A 24,040-nucleotide genomic window follows, 5' to 3' on the forward strand; every position below is an offset into this window, starting at 1 on the left:
TCCGAAGCAGGCTCCGGACTCTGAGCTGTCAGCAGAGAGCCCGATGCGGGGCTCGAACTCGTGAGCCGCGAGATCATGACCTGAGCCGAAGTCGGACGCTCAACAGACTGAGCCACCCGGGCACCCCTTGGCTCCTTTTTTAATTGGGCTATTTGTCTTTTCATTATTACACAATAGTTTTAGACAGACGACTGACCACATCCGTTTCATGCTCCTGATGGTTCTGTCGGGCAGCTGTCTGGAAGACAAGTGGGGACCAGAAGGCCAGTTACGAGGTTAAAGCAAGGACCCAAGGGGAGGAGATGCGGGTGCAGGCTTGAGGGGAAGCAGAGCATATTCCAAAGTCAAACGATACTAGGAGAGAGGACTTCAGGCAGAATGGAGTGAGGAGCCCAGCAAATCCTCTCCTCACAAAGCAAATGTAACTCTGGCCAACCCAAGACAGCCATGTCCAGAGACACATTTAGGTGCAGTGAGAAGAGCAGCTAGTCTGCGGAGGGGCAGACAGGCCACAAAATGCTGCAGCTGCCAAAGGGACTCACGTGACTCGGAGCACCGTCAGCTACACCAAGCAGTCAACTGGCCAGGGATTCAGTACGGAGGTGAGGAGCTAAGGCAGCCATAGGGGACTGGATACACTCTGCACATAGCCTTCCTTGCCCTGAAGCTGAGCACATGCCCAGCAGAGACAGTCTGGCCCTGGCTGAAGACCGGTGGTAGAGATCGACAGAGCAGGCCGAATCCAGTAACACAACCTCACACTTCTGGTCAACTGATTTTCACCGAGGGAGCCAAGACGGTTCCGTGGGGGGAAAGCATAATTTTATCAGAAAATGGTGCCAGGACGATTGGATAGCCACATGCAAAACGATAACCGTACGCAGATTAACTCAAAATGGAACGGTAAAGACCCAAATGGAGAAGCTAAAACTATAAAACTTTTAGAAGACGTAAGAAAAAAAAACCCTCCATGACCTTGACTGTTCTTAACCAGTAAAGCATCATTCACAAAAGAAAAAAAATTGATACATTGCCCTTTATAAAGAAATAAATATTCAACAAACAACACTCTTAAGAAAAAAAAAAAGACAGCCACACACTGGGAAAAAGATTTCCAAGATCATATACCTGATAAAGGACTTGTATCCAGATTATATACAGAACTCATAAAAGCAAAACAAACAAACAAAACAAAAACTTGAATTTTTTACATGGGCAAAAAACCTGAACAGACTTCACCAAAGAAGAATGTAAAAGATGTTCAACGTCATGGGCCATTAGGGGAATACAAATGAAAAATGAGGAGATACCCCTCCTAACTATTAAAATGTCCAGAATCCAAAGGAGCTGACAATTCCAATTGCTGACAAGGACGGGGAGCAGCAGGAACTCTCATCTGTTGTTCCAGAGCAAGCAAAATGGCGCAGCCACTTTAGAAGAAAGAGAGCTCAGTAGTTTATCATAAAGCCAAACGTGGACCCACCATGCACCCAGGTACTCACCCAAGGGAATTGAAAACTTAGGTCCACACAAAAACCTGTATGTAAACGTTTAGAAATGTTTACAGCAGCTTTATAATCATCAAAAGCTGGACACAGGCAAGATGTCCTTCAACAGGTCAACAAATAAGCAAAAGCAGTACATCTGGACAACGGAATATTATTCAATGCTAAAAAGAAAGATACCATTGAGCCATGAAGAGATACGGAAGAACCTCCAATGCATATCGCTAAGCAAAAGAAGTCAGTCAGCAAAGGCTACATGCTGTAAGATTCCAATTATAGGACATTCTGGAAAAGACAAAACTACAAAGAAGTAAAACACAGTAGTGCTTGCACTAATGGAAAACAGATTGGGGTTGCGGAAGGGCTGGGTACGAAAGGGATATATAGAAGAACATTCCTGGCGATAGATCTGTTCTGTATGATACCTGGGTGGTGGACACATGACTATATGAATTTGTAAGAACCCGTAACTGTACATCGTGAAGAGTGACCTTTAACGTATGCGCGCAAAAGAATGAAACAAAACATCAACTAGGTGGGTGGCAGATCCCGGGACGGAATGCAGACTGTAACAATTGGGTCTAACTGCTTGAGAAACATAGGCCACAACTGCCGGATGGAGGTGGAGGGATAAAGGGGCTGACCCAAGTCATCTTGAAAAATGCTCTTTCGACTGGAAACTGTAAGGTAAAGACACAAGAATTTACACATAAACCCTGTACTCTCAATAGTAAAGCTATTTCTCACAGAGGCATGAGCTGACGATTCTGACTATGCTACCCGTGGTACCACAACTGAGCAAGGAAGCAAATGGTTGACGAATGGCAGGTTTCTCCCTGTCAGAGTGGGGAGTTACAGAAAGGAAGACTAAAATAAAGCTTTCAGCACCGGATTCCAGTTGGAGACTTAAGTAGGAATTCATGTTGAGGTGAATGTACATGCTGACGAATAGAGAAATAATTACAGATACATTTGTATACATGGTTTGGTATACATCCATGTACTTATCGCCAACTTCTGCCCACTGAAAGGGTAGAAAATAGCGACATCTCACAAAGTGATGAACACACTCAACACTCAGATCTTTGTTTCTAACATCGATCGCTTCCGGTGAGGAAGAGAACGATGTACTGAATAGGATCCCCAAGGAAACATTCCCAGCAGGCAACGGTGTTTCGGAGGTGAACGAGACCAAGGAAGTGGGAGAGCACCAGGAGAAGCTGGGAGAAAAGAGTGTGAGGCAGCAGATGGTCACTGGGGAACAAAGAGCAACTCAAGAGTGGGAGCAGAGGCTTGCACACAGTAGGTGGCTGACGGGACCTGCTGACAAGAGACTGCCAGTGTCCCCTAGGAACAAAATATGGGGCTCCTGCAAGGCCAAGAGAAATATTCTCATGAGAAAAAAAAATACATAACAGATAACCTATTATTTCAGAAATAAACTCCAAAACCATAGTTGAGTTGATGTGCCTAAGACCCAAAGCTGGAAAATACATTAATTAGGATTGTTTTTATGCTGAAGATCATCATGTACAGAAATATGTTTTATCTTCACTCGTGGCATCCACATGTCCGCACAGAGGCGAGTGTCTGAGAATTTCATCGTGTGCTCATCATAACCATGTTTCAGGCTCACACTTGTATTTTTTGCCGGGACCCCCTTTATTTTCTTTTAATGATGCTTATAATGACAGATGGTATAACTTAAGCTAACAATTGATTATTCTTTAGAAGAGAAATTCAAATATGAGCCTAATTAAAGAATTTCCCAACACTTCTTCCTTGCTAAAACATGTACCGTTAATAAGGAAGCCCCCGACGTGCCATTCAGACTTTCATCTGTGCACACGCTTCCACACGCTATCACTGCCCGCACCTCACCATCTGGAAATACCATTTGTCACCCAGGAGTAATTGGCCAATTTGCTGGGTTTGCCCTTTAAACGTTCCATGTTCTTCTGACACCTGTGAGTTTCATTTAAAGGCTTTTAGAACTTTTTACTCAAGATGACATTGTCTGGAAAGGGGTTTTGAAGGACAGATGTGACCACAGTATCCTTTAATCAGAAGAGAACACGGTTCCATATGAAAGGCACACGGTCCCCACAAGAAGGGAGCTCATGCTGACGCCACAGCCAGGACTGCGGGGAGTGTAGCAGGGTTACCAGCAGATACACACCTAACTCGTGCACGTATAACCACAGTAAGTCACAACCACAACTTACCGTCACAATAGGCTACAACCGCAAGTAACAGTCACAAATTCCAACCATAACATATTTTGTCATATTGAATCTGGCTGATGGTCTCCATGGTATGATCAGTTCTTGATGTGTATTTAAGATAAAAGGTTTAAATCTTTGGTGGTTTGGGGGGAGGGCGTGACTAGAAAGGGTTGGCACGAGGGAGTCTCCTTGTCGTTCTGTTTTCTGCATCCCGATCGGTCATGGTTACTGAAATTCACACACATGACAAAATTTCATAGACCCACGTGTGTCCGCATGCACGCACACACATACGAGTACACACACTCGCTGATGCAATGTCAATCAGGCCTATATGTGACTTAGTAACAGCCTGTATCAATTTGACAACATACTATGGTTATGTGAGCTGTCATCATCAGAGGAAGCCGGGTGAAGAGTACACAGAAATTCTCCTGAACGATTTTTATAACTTCCCATGAGTTTTAAAGTATCTTAAACTAAAAAGTATTTTAAAAGATGCCGGACTTGCTATGGGTCTCCTAAAAAATGCTGGTCATGATGAGCTTTGCTCTTTGCATCCCAAGGGTGACAAGATCCCCAGGCTGGAGGTGGGAATTGTTCCCAGTGAGTCCCCTGACCCGTACCTGGCGCTGCCTGGGCAAGAGGCTCCGACTCGGTATGGAGATCCTAACCCATGCGGCACCTTGGCTTAGGGACATCAAGGGGAACAACGTGGCGTTTCCAAATTGGCTTATAAATCCCGGCTTTGAGCGGCACAGCCCACATTGTTCCAAGTGAGCCGCAAGTTATCAGCAGGATGTCTGGCAACTACCTCTCCCATCACAGAGGCTGCGTCAGGACGGCTCAATCAACCTGGTCGCCATGTAATCACGTTTGTAACAAGAGTAAGGTATTTACACGGACCAGCACTCCTAACTTTACCTTTGTCAGGTTTGTATTCCCCACCACCTAGTATGTCTTCAAGATCCTTGTCTGAAAAACCTGGAGAAAACAAAACACACATTTCAATTCCAAAACACCTTTTTCAGGGACAAAAACCTTATGTTAATGTTGCCCAACATCCCCAGAAAAGGACGTCCAGTTAAGAATACCCTTGATGAATATGGTAGGCAAAACTCTCAAATGGCCCCTGATTCCCTCCCGCTGGAGTACACACCTTGCTTAACATCCCATCACTTTAAGCATGAAAAGATTTTGCAGATGGAATTAAGATCCCAAATCAGTTTGGCTTTGCATGAATTAAAAGGGAAATTATCCTTGGTGGGCCAGACCCCATCAGGTAAAGCCCTTTAAACCAGGGTGAAGCCACTAGAAACAACAGAGCTAGTCTTCCTCTCTGGGCTCTCCCTGGTCTCTATCTCCTGCTGGTCTTGAAAAAGCAAGCAGCCATTAGTTCTACAACTGCAAGGAAACGTACTCTGCCAACAACCCCATGAACTTGGAGGAGGACCCGATCGCAGAGGAGACCGGACCTGGCAGACACCATGATTGCAGCTATATGAGGCCCTGAACAGAAAACTCAGCTTGGCGGTTCCTCAACTCCCCACTCATGAAAAGGAAACTGAGTTAATAAACAGGTGCTGTGTTAACTCACTGAACTTGTGGTAATTTGTCAGCAGCAATAGAAAACTAATGCTTTTTTGATTCAACTGTAGTTACTCTGGAGAGCACTTGAGTGTTTCAGTTCCGAGCTGTATTATCTGCCTTGTGCTCTGAAAGACCACTTTGCCTAGGAAGAATGAATGATGATCAAACTATGGTTATGGTGGCTTGACTATTTGGCACATGCTTCCTTGCAAATGAATAAAATGGGGTGGTCACTATGAAGAACACCACTGGCCGTGTCTGTTGCCAATGGGAAGATTTCAAACAAAACGTGTAATTTTGAAAAATCTACATCCACCTCTCTGATCTCAGCAGCTTCCCAGTACTTAAAGACTTTATCTAAGGAGATGGGGGTGATATTAGCAAATGTGAATTTGGGATACCGCGTACTGAAACATGGGCATTATCTGGAAGTTCACAAGACCAGGACACCAATATTTCCAAATGACCAATGCATACATAATATGCAAAACCACAAATGAGGAGAGGCTCCACTGAAAGCGCAAGAGAGTCCTGTGGGGTTGTAAAGAATCACGTATGAAAAGTTCATTGGTATGGTCACGTCCCACACTGTAGTTAAATGGTAACAAACGGCCACTGGTCGAGTTTGGGTGTGTTACTAAAGGAAAAGATCTATGTTGATCAGAAAAGTCTATGAAAATACTCCTCCCTTTTTTGACTACATATCTATACGAAGCCAGATTTCCTTCATACACCTCAGCCATCACAACACATTACAACTGAATCCAGAAGCAGAGAGGGTCTAGCTTTTCTGGTTAGACACTACAGAAATGTGCAAAACATGTACAATGATGCCACTCTTCTCACTCAATTTTGGTTTTGGATTGCCTGTTATGTCTTACAAAAACATGCTATTTTTGTTAACATGTATGGGTTTGTTGTTCATTTTTAATGAATACATGCTTACATATATTTTTTTAAATTTTAGTTCAAAGACAATATTGTTAGATGCGACCTACATAAACAAAAGCCCTTGAAATCCTCAATGGTTTGGGGAGTCCTGAGACCAAAAAGTTCGATAACTACGGTTTAGGGTTCTCCTGGGCCTTGAAGTACCCCCAGGCCTGCCATGCCCGGGTGACTCTGCGGGCTGTTGTAGTTTCGTGAGAAACGACCTGGCCAGGGAGCCGCAGTGCTGGCTGGCGCTTCCAACCTTCTGTGACTTACCTCCTGCTCCTGCACTTGGTTTCTTGCGGCCATCGTCTCGATCATTTCGATCATCCAAGGCATCAGCCAAGTTAAAATCATTATCTGCAGTGGGCCCCAAAACATAAAAGAGAAAGTCAACAGGTTAAGCTGCAGGTAGCTCCGTGGACATTGGCCCAAAGAGAGTTCCACAGTGTTCTTCTTTCCTGCCCTCCCCAGAACAGCCATATTACCTGCAGGCTTGGCTGGAGCTCTGGTTGCTACTGGTCTCTTGGTTGTAGTGGTGCCATGGTCCCATCTCTCTAAAATGGGAGGGAGGGCAGCAAGGAAAGCACATTTAGTAACAAAATACAGCAGCCACTTCTTGGCTCAGGTATGTCACATCATGAGTATGTACCATTGTCTCAGACCTTGAGGCCCCTCTAAGGCTTCTGACAATCCCTTGGAGAAAGGCAAAGAAATGTAGAAGGTTTAAATGAGAGGAGTTCTGTTCACTTCTCTTCAGAGGATTGGTGGTAAGGCAGACATGCTCCCAGATAGGATCCGGGGATTCATGGAGCTAAGTATTCAGCCTAGATCTGCTGGATGGGACCCCGTGGGTCCAGGGAGTTCAAGAGCTTGTGCATGACCCTTGGAGACTTCAGGCTCTGGTTTCCACCACTATCAACCTGGCACCAGAATCATAAATCATACTGCCCAGGGATGGACTGAGGCTATGTTCCCAGGTGGGTACGGGGGTATCTATTATCAATTGAAAGTAGTATAACACCAACAAAATATTTTATAGAAGCATGGTTGTTACTACTGTAACTATTAGCTTTTTCAGCTCACCCGGATTCCTCTAAAAATATGGACTTCTTTCACATCTATTACATGGCATGACATGCATGAGTTTTCTAATAGTTTCTTTTCTTGAGCTTACAGAATGTTCCATAAACTGTTCTACAACTGTAGGTGGCAGAGGGAAAGGAAATTTAAGGGAGAAGAAACGCAAAGACAGTACTATATATGGCAAGCACTCAGAAAAGAAACAGCAATATTTGTGAGGAAAAAAATCTCAGTGAGTTTTACAGATCAAAAATGTAATCCTCGGGTGCCTGGGTGGCTCAGCTGGTTGAGGGTCTGACTCTTGATTTCTGCTCAGATCATGGTCTTATGGGTCGTGAGATGGAGTCCTGCATTGGGCTCTGTCCTGGGTATGCAGCCTGCTTAAGATGCGCCCTCCCTCTCCCTCTCTCTCTCTGTCTCCCCCCACTCAGGTGTGCATGCGCTCATGCTCTCTCTCTCTCTAGATGATGATGATGGTGGTGGTGGTGGTGGTGATGGTGGTGGTGGTGTAATCCTCAAACTGCCCAGGTAATTTACAATGCATTACCTGTCTTTTCTAGATAGGGCCTTAAGGCCTGTGGATCAAAGAAATGTAAGTCTGAATCTTCTGGAAAGAGTGTAAAAACACAGTAGGACATGACCTGACATTTCTCACTAGGTATAAAGGGAGACATCACATCATGATGGAGGGTCAATCCACCAAGAACACAGAACAATCCTAAACTTGTATGCACCAAACAACAGCATAAAAACACACAGAGATAAAACTGATAGAGCTAAAAGGAAAAAAAAAACCAAACAAACCACAATTAGAGTTGGGACTTCCACCATCAGCAACTGACAGAACTACTAGGATAAAAATCAGCAACGACAGAGAACCGAACCACACAATCAAGTAAATATCCGCTCCACTCAGTCGCAGCAGGATAAGGAATTTTTTAAGCACACATGGAACATTCACCAGCAGAGATTACATCCTGGACCAGAAAACCAAGCTCAATAAACTTCAAAGCACTGAAATTATACAGAGTGGGGTCTCTGACCATAATGGAATCAAACTAGAAACAAAAACACCATAAGAAAACAAGAAGCTCCCTAGGCACTTAGAAATAAACAACACACTTCCAAATAAAACCAGGATCAGAGAGAAAGTGTCAAAGAAAAAAATTTTTAAATACAACTGTGTGAAAAACACCACCACTGAAACATGCGGGATGCAGCTAAAGCAGTGATAAGGGCAGTTTCTAGCATTAAATGCTTAGAGATGAAGAAAGGCCTCGGATCAATAATCTAAGTTCTTAACTCCAGATGCTAGAAAATGAAATGCTAGATTGTAGGGAAACAAACCCAAAGCAAGCAGACAGAAGGAAGTAAGAGCAGAAATCAACAAAATTGAAAATAGAAAATACAGATCAATGAAGCCGCTTCTCTAAAAGGTCAATAAAATTGGCGTACCTCTAGCCTTACTAACAAATATAAAGGAGAAAGGACAAAATACCATTATAATGAATGAAACCAGGTGTTTCCTTACAGAGTCTGTAGCCATTAGAAGAGAATAAAATGTAATGAACTTACGCTCATATATTTGACAACTGAGAAGAAATGGACCAATTTCTCAAAACCCACAAACCACCACAACTCAACCCAGTCGTGCACGTTCAAGTACTGGAAGACAAACATCGTTAAGATGACAATACTACCTAAAGCGATCTAGATTCAAGGCAATCCCTACCCAAATCCTAAAGACACTTTGTTTTCTGAAACAGAAAAACCCATTCTTTTGTTAATTTTGTTAATGCTTATTTACTTTTGAGAGAGAGAGAGAGAGAGAGAGAGAGAGAGAGAGAGAGAGAGAGAGAGAGAGAAAGTGTGAGCAAGAGAGGGACAGAGAGACAGGGAAACACAGAATCTGAAGCAGGCTCCAGGCTCTGAGCTGTCAGCACAGACCCCGATGCGGGGTTTTGAACTCACGAACCGTGAGATCATGACCTGAGCCGAAGTCAGACTCTTCACCGACTGAGCCACCCAGGTACCCTAGAAAAACCCATTCTAAAATTCATGTGGAATATCTCAAGAGGCCCCAAATAGTCAAAACAATCTTGAAAAAGAAGAACACGGTTGGAAGATTTCTTCTTCAAAACTTAGTACAGAGGTACAGTAATCGAAACAGTGTGGTACTGGCATAAGAACAGACACCTGGGTCAATGGAATAGAACAGAGTCCAGAAATAAACACTTAGATATGCGGCCAATATGTATATTCTGGACAAGAGCACCAAGAAACTGGTCATAACACGCCAAGGAATGAAGTTCAACCCGTACCTGACACCATATATAAAAACGAATTCAAATGAATCAAAGACCTCAAACTATAAAACTCTTAGAAAAAAAAAAGTAGCAGAAAATCTTCATGATCCTGGATTTGGTGAGGATTTCTCAGATGTGATGCCAAAAGCCCAGGGAACAAAATAAAGAAGATTAATTGGCCTTCATCAAATTAAAACTTTTCTGCATCGGGGCGCCTGGGTGGCTCAGTCGGTTGAGTGTCTGACTTCGGCTCAGGTCATGATCTCACGGTTTGAGCTGGAGCCCTGAGTCGGGCTCTAGTGCAGAGCCTACTTGGGGTTCTCTCTTTCTCTCTCTCTGCTTCTTCCACGCTTGTTGCTCGCTCACTCACTCTCATTCTCCTCTCTCAAAATAAACAAACTTAAAAAATTATTAAAAAAAAAAAACTGGGCAAAGGACTTAAACAGATCTTCAAAGAAGATATACAAGTACAGCCAATAAGCACATGACCGGATGCTCGGCATCACTAGTTGTTAAGGGAAATGCAAATCAAATCCACGAGGAGCTGCCACCTCACGATCATTAAAGGCCGTTCTGAAAAGAAAATGCACTAACAAGTGTCGGAGAGGATGTGAAGAAACCAGCACCTGGCGCACTGGTACAGGGGATGGAAGATGCTGCAGCTGTTGTGAAAAAGCATGGCAGTTCCTCGAGGTTAAACACGGAATTAGCACACGGTCCTGTAAGTCCGCGAGTAGGTATACATTCCAAAGCACTGAAAGCAGGGACCCAGATACTTGCATACCAATGCCCATGGCAGTACTCTGCACAATCACCACAAGGCAGCAATCACCTACGTGTCCATCAACACGTGAACAAACAAAATGGGGTCCGCATCCAATGAAGTATCACCCAGCCGCACGAAGGAATAGAATTCTGGCACAGGCTACAACATGGACAAACTTTGCACACATTATGCTCTGTGAAAGAAGCCAGACACGAAAGGACAAATATTGTAGGATTCTACTTACATGAGGCACTCAGAATGGGCAAATTCTTAGAGACAGAAAGGACGCTAGAGATTACTAGGGGTAAGAGTAGAGAAAAATGGGGAGTTACTGTTTGATGGGTAAAGAGCTTCTGTGTGGGATGATGAGAAAATTCTGGAAATGAATAGTAGTGGTAATCGTTGCACAACATGGGGAATGTACTCAGTGCCAATGATCTGTACATTTAAAAATGGTTAGGGGCGCCTGGGTGGCTCAGTCGGTTGAGCATCTGACTTTGGCTCAGGTCATGATCTCACAGTTTGTGGCTTCAAGCCCCACATTGGGCTCTGAGCTGACAGCTCAGAGCTTGGAGTCTGTGTCTCCCTCTCTCTCTGCCCCTCCCCTGCTGGCTCTCTCTCTCTCTCTTTCTCTCTCTCTCTCAAAAGTAAAGAAACATTTTTAAAAATGTTTAAAAAAAGAAAAGAAAACAGAGGAAAATCTTTGGGACTGAGGGCTTGGTGAAGAGTGCAGAGACTTGCTAACAAAACCATGCTGCACAAAAGAAAAAAAAAAAAGATAAACCAGACTACATCAAAATTAAAACATTTCCTTTCGCAAAAGACCCTGTTAATAAGCTGAAAAGACAAGCTACAGGTTAAGAGAAAATACTTGCAAAACACATATATGACTAAAGACTGTGTCTACAATCTATGAAGAGCTCCTAAAATCCAAAAGTAAAACACAGACAATCCAACTAGAAATGAGCAAAAGATATTCAAGTTAAAATCACAATGAGAGGCCACCAACATACCTATCAGAATGACTAGGATCTAGTGGTAACACCAAGTACTGACTGACAAAGACACGGAGAAGCTGGGTCACTCACACACTGCCGGTGGGAATGTCACGTGGTACAACCACTCTGGAAACCCAGTTGGCGACATTCTTTAAAAACTAAACCTACAACTATCATATAGACCCGGCAATTACACTCCTGGGCATTTACCCCAGAGAAAGGAAAACTCACACTCATGTAAAAACCTATATATAAATGTTTACTGCCGAAAACTGGAAACAACCCAGATGACCTTCATAAACAAACTGTGGTACATCTACATCATGGGATGCTATTCAGCAAGGAAAAAGCAACAAACTACTGATACTTGTAATAACTGGGATGGATCTCAAAGGAATTCTGAGTGAAAAAAAAAAAAAGAAGCAATTCCCAAACATTACATACTACGTGATTCCATTTACGTAACATTTTCTAAATTACCAGATTCTACAGATGGACAACGGGTTAGGGGGTGGGGACTAGAAAGGTGCAGGGGCGGGGGGAGGAGATAATGGTCAGTGTTCATAAAAGGGCGGCAGGAGGGGTCTTTATGGTGATGTAACAGCTCCCTGTGGACTATCGTGGTGGACACACTCACCCACCCAGGGGGCAAAACCGCACAGTAATGAAAACACACACACACGGCTTTGTGTCCATATCAATACCCTGCTTATGATATTATACTATAGTTTTGCAGGGTGTCACCTTTGGGGAAACTGGGTAGTGGATACCCGGAATCTCCCTTCAGCATTTCTTAGATCTTCAGGGGTTTACAATTACCTCAAAAGAAAAAAAGTCTGTTAAAAAATAGTTTGGGGGCACCTGGGTGGCTCAGTCAGTGAAGCGTCCGACTTTGGCTCAGGTCATGATCTCATGGTTCATGAGTTTGAGGCCCATGTCAGGCTCTGTGCTGACAGCTACAAACCTGGAGCCTGCTTCAGATTCTGTGTCTCCCTCTCTCTCGGCCCATCCCCCACTTGTGCTCTCTCTTTCCGTCTCTCAAACCTAAACAAATGTTTTAAAAAAAACCCAACTAAAGAGCAAATCAAGTAGGAAAGGGCAGTAAGAACATCTTGGAATGAGGTGGTAACACGAGTGAAGTTTCCAGGCAACTAAAGCTTGTTCTTTCTTGATCCCAATGGTTTGCGGCACAATGAAAATCTTCCAGAGAGGATATCTTTACAGGACAAATAACACAGTTCTCAGTCTCTTTGAGATGAAGGTATAAAATACGACTTTTCCAGAGGGCCTGGGGTCACTATTTTTCTGTTAGCACATCGTGCTTACCTCTTAAAGACCAGAGTCCCATTTTCATCTTCTTTCTAGATTACTGGATCTCATCTTCCATGGGCGAGGCACACTGCCACGCAGGCCAGTCATCACCATAAAGCCAAAGCTTACCATTTTGGAGGCGAGGGACTGTAATACTTCTTTGGGGCAGGTTGACCTGTGGATCAGTAGCGGCCTTTTCTGGGGATTTTTTGGCCAGGGTGCACCACCTGATGCTAAACTACCCTTTGGGGCCATCACCCTCCCCATGCAGACACATGTAACGGCAGCGTGCTGTGGAGAAAAGGCACTGGAGGAAAAGCCAGAGCCGCTGGGCTCCAGTCCCGCAGTCCTGCTAGCTTGCAGCAGGACCTTGGACAAGCCCTTCTCATCTAAACCAGGAGGGAAGGATGGGGTCGTGAAGGTTTCCCCAGTTCCGACACCTAGAGTTCTTCCTCATGTAAAGATGGCTTTAATTTGTTTAAATTTGTTAGATATGGTCAATGTAAAAGTAATCCAATGGTACAGAATTTTTTTAAATTTGTAATGTATGCTTAATATAAAAGTAATCTGATTGTAGAGAACGCAAAGAAAATACTAAAGCTGGCCTCGAATCAACCCTCAGAGGTGGCTACTCTGAATGTTTTCACATAAGCACGCACTCCCGTACGTGTGCTTGGATACGCTTACTGGATAAAAGTTGATTCATACTACATACATTTGATTCTGTCACTTACCTTCCTCATGTCAGTTCCAGAGACCGACCTTATTCTCCATATTGGCTGGAGAGCACAGATGCTTAGAATGTAGCCATTTCACTGTGGGACTTTAGCGTTCCATTGGGGGTGGATATAAAACACAAGACAGCTGTGCACACGAAGTGGTGTGCCTAGAAGGAAAATGCTCGGAAGCAGAGCTGCTTCAAAGATGCTATGAAGTCGCCCTCTCCAAAGGTAGACCTCACTTATAGGACTGCCTATAGGAGTGAAATTGTAAAGGCAGAGCTTGACACCACAGAAGACATCTAAAATGACCTTCCTGCTCGCCCCAGCTCCACAAATACATGCTCAGCATGCATTGATGAAGAAATCTTTGATTTAGGGTAAAACAGACGGATGCCACATAAATAGCTCTCAGACAGTAGTTCTCAAAGAGTGTTCCAAGAACCCCTGGGGGTCTATGCAGTCATAACTGTTTTCATAATCCTCAGATGTGCTTTGCACTTTTTACATGGTGCAAAAGCAATTGCGTGTAAACCAACTGGTCCTTAGTGTGAACCAGGGCAGGAGCACCAAACGTTATGAGAATGAATTAGATTCTTCACTACACAATAGCAGGTGAAAGGGAATGCCAGTTCTGGGGTGCCTGGGGGGGGGCTCAGTCAGTTAGGCGTTCGACTCTTGATCTCGGCTCAAGTCATGACCTCACGGTTTGTGAGTCTGAGCCCTGCATTGGGCTGTGCTGGCAGCACGGATCCTGTTTGGGATTCTCTCTCTCCCTCTCTCTCTGCCCCTCCCCTACTCGTGTGTGTGTGCGCTCTCTCAAAATAAATAAATAAACTTAAAAAAGAAAGAATGACCGTTTTACCTAATGTCCTAGATGGTAGGTAGAATCCTAAAGGCAGCTGCCAGGATTCCTGCCCCCTGGTGTACACAGCCTATATAAACCCAGCCCCTTGAGTGCAGGGGCCCAGGGGAAGGGGGCAACCAGGTCACTCTCAAGATCGGGTTATGACATATGGCAGAGGTGAAGGGATTTTGCTGATATAATTAGGATGCCAATAAATATGAATGAATTACTCAAAGGGGAGAATATTCTGGGTGATTCAGACATAATCAGGTGGTAAGTCCTTGGAAAGAGGGCTTTCGGCCTTCCCTGAGCTGACATTAAAGGTAGCCGACACTCTTCCTTTTTCTGACCTTGAAGAAGTGGCCACTAGTTCTGTAGCTGCACAGAAATGAATTCTGCCAACAAAACTGTGTGAGTAGGTCACCTTACACGGGGAAACGGACTGTGCAGATGTGGTTAAGCTAAGGACTTTGAGATGAAAAGATTATCCCGGATTGCGTAGGAAGCCCCGGGTAATTATAAGGGGAAGGTACAGGCAGGAGAGCCAGGGGGAGGAGACCGTGATGTGGGAAGCAGGGCTGAGAGTGAGGGAGAAATGTGTAGATACCACTCTGCTGGCTGTGAGGATAGAGGAAGGGCCACTAGCCAAGGAATGCAGGTGGCCGGCCTCCGCAGACACAGGCAAGGAAACCGACTTCCGCCTAGAACCTCCCAAAGGAACACAGCCCTGCCAGTACTTTCATTTCTGTCCAGTGAAAACCCAAATCATAGATTTCTGAACTCCAGAACTGTAAGAGAATAAATCGGTGCTGTTTTAAGCCAGCACACTGCTGTAATTCGTTACAGTAGCAATAAGAAACTATAGACTTGGGTAGTAGGATTAAGGTGCTGCTGTAATAAATACCTAAACATGTGGAAGTGGCTAGGGAATCAGGTAATAGACAAAGGCTGGAAGGATGCTGAGGGGCATCACAGAAAAAGCCTAGGTTCCATGAACAGACTGTCAGTAGAAATAGGGATCTTAACTAGTGACAGCTAATGAGGATTCAGAAAGAACATGGTCAAAAATACTCCTATCATGCTAGAGAGTCCTTAAATCACCACAAACGGACTGTTGATAGAAACATGGTTGTTAAAGGCTTTGCCACTGCAGTCTCAGATGGAATTGAGGAACATGCTATTGGAAATTGGCTGAACTGTGCATCCTGTAGTTGCGCAGAAAGCGGAACTTACAAATAATGAACTTGGATAGGCTAGCTGAGGAGGGTCCCCCCAAAAAAAGTGTTAAGGGTTTGACCTCGTTTCTTTCTGCTGTCCATAGGAAAATGTGAGAGGAAACAAAGACTGAAGGCAGAACTCATAAGCAGACAGGAACCAGCACTTGATGATTTGGGAAACTTCCATCCTGACCTAATTGCAAAAAGTGCTAAAATTCACTGCCAAGAGAGCATGCTCTGAAGAGGCGGCCAATGGTGTGCCTGGAAAACCTTGCGTTAGTGCCTTGGAAGGGTCAAAAGGTCAGAGTATTCAGTCACACAAAGGCTCTCTGAAGAGATTATACGTGTGACTCATGGTTTCCCTCAGCCACCTCAGCAGAAGCCACGAATAGAGATGGGGTCATCCAGGAAAGATCTGTGAAGGAGCCTCTTGTCCAACGGAGTGATCTCCATGACACACATGGGAGGTCCATAAGGTTCTTGAGAATTTGACAGCAGCAGGAACACTGCCAGCTTGGAAGTCAAGGCGACAGAAAGAGAACAAAAGGAAAAACGCCGTTTAGCCTCCCACAATTCTACAGGCAGAGAAACAGGCGGATAGAATGACTCAGCTGCAAACACGTGCTATTTTTCATGGAAATGGAAGGATGGCTCTGAGGATTGCTAGAGACCGGTAAAGTCCTCTTGCCTTCCATTTGCTCACTCCCGTAAATGGGATATCTCTATTATTATATTCTGGGGAGCAAGTAGCCGGTTTCTTGAGTTTCACAGGTATATAGATGGAGAAGGATCGTACCTTAGAAAGGATTATATCCAGAAACTTACCTACACCTGATGTAGAGAATTTAGGTGGTGAGATTTTGGTCATCTGTGCTGATTAAATTAAGATTTTGGAATCTGGGTCAATGATGTAATAGGTTAAAACTTGTGAAGATGGTGGGACAGAGTGAATGTCTCCTGCATGTGGGAGGGATATGGATATTTGGGAGCCAGAGAGCAGATGTGGTAGAAAGACGATGCTCCCCCAACAAAGACAGCAATGTCCTAATTCCCAGAACCTGTGAATACGTTACCTTCCACGGCAAAAGGTTCTACATGTGTTTTTGAGTTAAGAATACAGAGATGGGAAGACTATACTGGATTATCTGTGGGGATTCAATGCGATCACAAGGGTCTTTAAAAGGGAGAGAGCCAGAGAGACAGATCTGCAGATGCTGCATGGCACCATTGGCTCTGAAGATGGAGGGAAAGGACCCTGAGCTAAAGAACGCAGGCCTCCCGAAGAAGCTGGAAAAGACAAGGAAATCGATGTTGTTTATAGCCCCCAGAAGAACACGGCTATGCTGACACACTGGTTTTAGCTCAGTGACAGCCAGATCAGATTTCTGATCTCAATGATTATAAAATAATAAAGGTGTATTGTTTAAGCAACCAGCTTTGCGGTGATCCATTACAGCAGTGACAGAAAACTAACACAACCTCAAACCTCACGTCAGAGCCCAGCCCCAGCCGATATGTCAACTGTAGCTCTGTAGAAAACACTGAGTGGAGGACCCAGCAACACAGAACCCAAACTCCTGACCCAGGTGACTAAGAGAATGCATTGGAATTGTTCTAACTCAGTAATCTATGGTAACTGACTATGAGGCGATACAAAATTAATAGAAGGGAGCAGAAAAAATACTCGATTAAAAGCTCAACCTTCAGTACACAACTTTCTGACATTCTGGGCAAAGAAATGGGAAAGGCTATTAAAGCAATTATACTGCTCAAAGCGTAACAAGTGACTCAAGAAAAGTCACTTATGTGATTATTTCAATTTTGAGCTGAATTAGCTGTTTTCGGTCTCATAAAAGACTGAATTTACTCCACCTAACAATACTGGCGGGGAACGAACAGTTCTGTGCCTTTCACGGTGAATACACAAGCCTACACGTGCGATAAAATTGCATCGAACAAAACAGTATGGAGGCTCCTCAAAAAATGAAAACGATGGGACTACCACTGGATGTGGCAATCCTACTTCTAGGCATATAGCCCAAAGGAGTGAAATCAGGATCTCTGGGAGAGATCCGCACTTCCTTATTCATCACAGCATTATTCTCAATAGCTGTAATAAACAATCCAAGCGCCCACTGATGGATGAATGGAGAGCCAAAATGTGCTAATGTACGTAAAACATTATTCAGCCTTAAAAAGAAGGAAATCCTGCTATTTGTGACAACACAGATGGACCCAGAGGACATGATGTAAGTAAAATAAGCCAGACACAGAAGGACAAATAGTGCACAATCCCACTTTTACAAGGCATCTCAAGTAGTCAAATACATAGAATCAGAGGCCAGAATGGTGGTTACCCAGGGCCGGGGGGAGAGGGAATGGGGAGGTGTTAGTCAAAGAGTACAAAATTTCGGGGGAAAAAAAGGGAAGTAACTTGGCTAGGGTGTGGAGAAACTGGAATCCTTCTACACTGCCGGTGGGGATGTAAAATGGTACAGCCACTGTGCAAAGTAGTCTGGTGGCTCCTCAAAACATTAAACACTGAACGACCATATGACCTTGCAATTCCACTCCCAGGTATACGCCCCCAGAGAATTAAAAACAGGCACTCAAACAAGAACGTACACACGCATGTTCACAGCAGCACTACTCACAGCAGCCAAAAGGCAGAAACAGCCAAATGTCCATCAACCAACGAGTGAACGAGGTCTATCCATACGATGGGATATTGGTCATAAAAAGAATGAAGCACTGTTACATAGGCTACAAGGTGGCATATATACTATGCTAAGTGAAAGACAAACGGTCACATATTGTAGGATACTATTTATACAAAATACTCAAAATAGATAAATCAACTGCTATAGAAAGCAGATTGGTGATCATCTGGGGGAAAAGGGAGTGGGGGAGGAGGAAAAACGGCTTAATGGGTAAGCAACTTCGCTTTCAGGGAATGGAAAGGTTTTGGGACTGGACAGACAAGATGGCTACACAACACAGTGAATGTTTTAAAATGGCTAATTTTACGTTACGTGAATTTCACTTCAAGAATTATTTTGAACAAAGAGGGACGGGGGCGGGGAGAAGATCATCACTACAACTGCACGTCCGTTCTACCACAAGTCAGTTTTAGGAAAAGTGCACATGGAAGTTGAGAATGTGGCAAGTCCTTCCCTTGATACGACCGTGCTTGCTTAACTCCTTGGGCAGGCAGCTGGTACACCAACGTGCACCTCAATGTGAAAACCACACCAGTGCACAGGTTTTTACGGTAAGGCGACCACACGTGATAACCTACTGTCAATGTACTTTCGAATCTAGTTCATCATCAGTTTAGAGAGGATTTTAGGTATAGAATTTCCGCTGGACTTTAAGCTGTAAAACGAAGTACAGCACACGTGTGTGAAGAAGGTTCTGGACGTATACCTATGTTACGGTGATAGGTATGGGTAGGAAGGAGAAATTATGATGCTGAAACCATTACCTGAGCAATTCTCAAAAAAGCAATTGCCACCTACATAATATTAGTTCCAAATCCGTAGGACTCCAATAGCTCATGTAAAATTACTTTTTTTTCCAGATTACAAAGAAATCAACTGACCACACATGTAAGGGTTTATTTTCAGACTGTTTGATTGATCTAATCATGTCAATCCTATGCCAGTACCACACAGTCTTATCAATAGCTTATCAATAGTCTTATCAATGGCTGTAGGTGCCATTTTGAGAGAACATTCATGCATGTGAATCCTGTGGGGAACATGAGCTTGGATTTGTGGGATTTTTAAGATACTATTAACTACAGATTTTCTTGTCATGAACCTTTAAATGGGATTTATCACCCACAATTGGGACGAGGAAAGTCTAGCTGCTTACCAAGGAATTAGAATAGTAGGTCAACTTCATCAAAGCAGTGAGCTCCTAAAATAAAGACACCTATTTCTGTGAAGCTCAAAATGACAAACTTAGAAAATGTTCTCTGCTGCTCAGCAAATGCTGCCAGCAATATGGCACTCCTACCAGAAGGGAGTCTTTCTCCTATGTGCTACAACATAGTAAACAAAACCGGCCAGGTTTGCCCGGCTGTGGCTTAATGATGGTGTCCGTGGCCTTCTGAGGAAATAGGGACAATCATAAGCAGCTTTAGAGGGCAAAAGCAGAAGCACGCTCCCCATGAGATGATTACACACACAGCAAAAGGAACACATGGAGGGAAAAGGGGTGGAGAGGGAAGCAGAAGGGGGAGGGAGCAAGGGAGGAGCAAAATTCTGAAAGCAACATGGATGAACCTCAAAAATATTATGCCAAGTATAAGAAGCCGAACATAAAGTCTGCATTATTATTGGACTCCACTTATAGGAAATATCCAGAATAGGGGAATCCAGAGAGACAGGAAGGAGATCAGTGGTTGTCAGGGGCTGGAGGAGGGAAATAATCAGGGGATTGGGGAGTGACAGCTAAGGGGTACAGAGTTTCTTTTTGAGGTGATGGAAAGGTTCTAAAATGGACTGTAGTGATGGTTTCACAACCCTGCGAATATACTAAAAAGTCACTCAATTGCATGCTTTAAATGGGTGAATTATGGGGCACTTGGGTGGTCGGTTAAAAATTGTACTTCAGCTCAGGTCACGATCTCACGGTACAGGAGTTCGAGCCCTGCATTGGGCTCTGTGCTGACAGCTGAGAGCCTGGAGCCTGTTTCAGATTCTATGTCTCCCTACGTCTCTGTCCCTCCCCTGCTCACATTCTGTCTGTCTCTCTCAAAAATAAACATTAAAAAAATTAAATGGATGGATTGTATCTTATGTAAATTATATCTCAATAAAGCAGTTTTTAAAACGACTCCAGGAGCTTCCCCTTTGCACTTAGAATCAAGTGGTCACCAGGCCCTAAAGACCCCATATGACCCAGCCCCTTCCAACTTCTCTGTCTTTTCTCCAACGTCCACCACACGCTAGTCACACACCTTCCAAGCCTCAGAGCCAACACAGTTCTTTTCTGCCTCAGGACTCTTACACCTGCTTCCTCGGCCTTGACAGCTGTTTCCCCACTCCTTGCAGGTCACTTCTTGTCCAGTGGGGGGGGAGGGGGGGCTTTACCACTTCATGTAAAGTAGCCACCCCTTACCACCTCCCTGGGCCCTCCCGGTCCCATCTCCCTGTTATAATTGTTCCAGAGTGCTCAGCGATACCTGAAATCATTTCGTGTACTGTGTCTCTTCAGAGATAATAACATTGTGAGGGCAGATTTGGAGTAGTGCCTGGCAGCAAGCATGCACTCAGTAATCACTGCTGAGCTGATGAAGGAAGGTCCTTCACAACAGCCAGACCTAGAAGGTCCAGGGATTCTTTATGTAAGAAAGGTACGATATACAAAGGAGAACATTCTCCACCAGAAAACATAATTGAGCTTAGAAGAGATGGACAGGTCTAGCTCTTTGACCCTCAGTAGCATGAGACGTAAGCTAAGACAGGAAAAAAAAAAAAAAGGATGGCAGAGTGATAAGGCTTTGAAGGATATGATCTGACCAAAGACATCACATGCTGGTGGTCCTATGGGTCCCTGACACACTGGCTCATAGGTGATGGAGATCGGATTGGCAGGTACACAACTGAGAAAGGGATGTAAATAGTAAAAGGTCTCCCATCAGGAAAAGAACAATTTCCTAACTGGGGATCTTTATACTTATATTTATTTGGGGTTTGTTAATTTTTGGTCATATTTATTTTGGAAGATGTTAAATGACTTCATGAAAGCCATCATTGCTAATAAACTAAGTATATTTATTTTCCTGGGAATCCAAAAGGCCACCTGGATGGACAGAACTGTGTGCATACTCAGGAAAGACCCGAGAATGCCCTAAGCTCTTCCCTCACACCATACATGAAAATGAACTTCTAAGAGATTTGTAGTTTCAGGTTTATGATCCATTTTGAGTTAGTTTTTGTATAAGGCGTGAGGCAGGGGTCCAACTTCATGCTTTTGCATGTGGATATCCAGTCTTCCCAGCACCATTTATTAAAGAGCTTATTCTTCTCCCATTGAACAATCTTGGCATCTTTGTCAAAAGTCAACTGGCCATAGACAGAATGGTTTATTTCTAGGCTCTCAATTCTATTCCACTGAACTTACTGAGCCCTCACCTCATACCAGTCCTGTGCTGAGTGCTTCACATGGGCCATCGCATCTAATCCTTACAATAATCCTAGTAGGTAGGGCTCGTTATTAACCTCACGTAACAGACGAGGAAACAGAGGCACAGAGAAGTCAGGTAACTCACCCACGGTGACAATAAGTGGCAGAGGCAGGGTTCAGACGCAGGAAGTCTGGCTCCAGAGCCCCTCCCTTTCACCATCCAGAATATACAGAGAGCCCACAAACCCATAAAAAAGACAAGCAAACCAGCAAGAAAATGGGGAAAAGATAGGAACAGACAATTCACCAAAGAGGAAAATACAAATGGCCAGTAAATCTATGGCATGATGCTCCATCTTACTATAATTAGAGAAATGCTTAATAAGCAAGAAGATATTTTGTCCATCATATTGGTAAAATGCCTTGGATAGGTAACGTGGTCCTGGTGATGTGCGGATCTGGGAGAAAAGGAACTCAACAGTGTTCAGTGAATATATAATGAAACATTCATTTTGGAAACATTCTGGCAGAATCTATTAAAATATAAAATACGTATACCCTTCGACCTGGTAGTTCCATTGAACTCGTGCACAAGGGATATGGACAAGACTGTTCGCTGAAGCCCTATTTGTAATTATGCAAAATAAAAACAAATCACATCATCTGTCAGTAAGGAAATGGCATCATGGGCCATGGCCAAAGCCACACCACTGGAATGCCAGCTCCACGAAACACAAGTTTAAATCTGAAGGACAGATATAAAGATGAAGATATATAGATGATATAGGTTGAACGGTGGCCCCAAAAATATACAGCAGAGTCCTAATCCCCAGAAGCCATAAATGTGACCTTAAATGGAAAAACAGTCTTTGCAGATGTAATTAAGTTAAGGATCTTGAGATGAGATCATTCAGGATTATCCAGGTGGGTTCTAAATCCAACAAAAAGTCTCCTTGTAAGAGACAGAAGGGAAGACGACACCCCACAAAAGAGAAGGCCCTGTTGAGATGGACACACAGACTGGAGTCTCACAGCTACAAGCCACCACAAGCAGGGCTACGTGAGGAAGCTTTCTGCCCCAGGGCCTTCAGAGGAAGTGTGGTCCTGCCGATACCTTGATTTTGGACTGTGGGCCTCCAGAACTGTTAGAGAATACATTTCTGGTTTTTAAGCCTGCCAGTTTGCGGTACTTTGTTACAGCAGCTGTAGGAAATTAATACAGATAGATATATTCATTCAGGTCTTCAATATATATTAAATAAAAAAGGTTGTGCAATAACACACATGTAACTAAATTAAAAAGCTCTACACGTGTTATATAAAGCAAAAAAAAAACCCGAAAAAACAAAAAAAACCAACAACAACACCGAACAATCTATGTGTATAGATGTATGTAACAGCACAAAAAATCATTTGGGACCAGCAGATCCAAACTCACTTCAGCAGCTCCCTCCTGGGATGGGAGTGTATGTTAGCAGGATGGGGAAAGATCACACAAAATCTCAGCTTCACTTTCTAACATTCACATATTTTTTTAAATGGTTTATTTTTTTCAAAAAAAACTAAAGAGAAACTGATGACAAAGCTTAGCATTTGAGAGATTACATATAGACGCCATTTTAAGAAAAGTCATAAAAAAATCTAGGAGGAGAAACAAATCTCTTATTCACTTCAAAGTACCTCTTCTTGAGCTAGGGAAAGGCAGTCTTCTGAGGCTGCTGCCGAAGAAAATGCTGTCTCAGCTATTACATTGTTTGGTATTCTTTGCAAAGGAAACAAATGATGTTAAACATTCAGATTTTGTCTTAAATAATGTAATTTATGACACCCATATTTTATCTGATCAATATAGGCCACCTACTGTTTTCCTTGAGTGTGTCTCCTGAGCGGGTAGTGTATACTAATCATTATTGTTTGCTGTTTAATAGTCTGATTTACTACTCACGCTTTACTGAGGAAGTTTCTTCAAATGCATCCTCCAGACGTAAATCAGAGTCCCCAGATCCTATAAATTAAAAAAAAAAAGATTTAACTATTTTTGCGTAAAACAAAATAGTACTTATAATGGTTACTTCCCTTTAGATACAGTGTCACGAAGGTAACACAAGAAAAGGAAATCAGTGGAAGCCACCCAAAGATATATTTAGTTGATAACCTTCTACAAACAACTTACCCTCACCAAAAACAAAAAAACAACCACCTTCAGTCCACTAGAAGGCTGAAGGCTCAACTGTACAGAACGTGAAGTACAATCTTACAAAAAGCCTTCTCCATGGTATGTAGGACTTTTGCAATGAGGAATACTGGAGTCCAAAGTTCCATCGATATGTGCCAGGTTCTTTCATCCCATTCCACTGTCAACTCAGCGTATCATCCCCCCTGACCCCAGCATCCATATCTAGTAGCTC

General features: G+C 43.5%; 1 protein-coding gene across 1 annotated transcript in view; it reads right to left on the reverse strand.

Annotated features, from left to right (window-relative positions):
• Positions 1-24,040, reverse strand: part of CD99L2 (CD99 molecule like 2) — an 89,912-nt gene that overhangs the window by 15,227 nt on the left and 50,645 nt on the right. Inside the window, exons 2-5 of the mRNA XM_042975275.1 lie at positions 23,578-23,637; positions 6,739-6,807; positions 6,527-6,610; positions 4,655-4,714 (exon numbers count right to left, since the gene is read on the reverse strand). Coding sequence (XP_042831209.1) covers positions 4,655-4,714; positions 6,527-6,610; positions 6,739-6,807; positions 23,578-23,637 — 273 coding nt within the window. The remainder of the gene's footprint in view (positions 1-4,654; positions 4,715-6,526; positions 6,611-6,738; positions 6,808-23,577; positions 23,638-24,040) is intronic.

Source organism: Panthera tigris, chromosome X (genome assembly GCF_018350195.1).
Source record: "Panthera tigris isolate Pti1 chromosome X, P.tigris_Pti1_mat1.1, whole genome shotgun sequence".
In the NCBI taxonomy this organism is placed as follows: domain Eukaryota; kingdom Metazoa; phylum Chordata; class Mammalia; order Carnivora; family Felidae; genus Panthera; species Panthera tigris.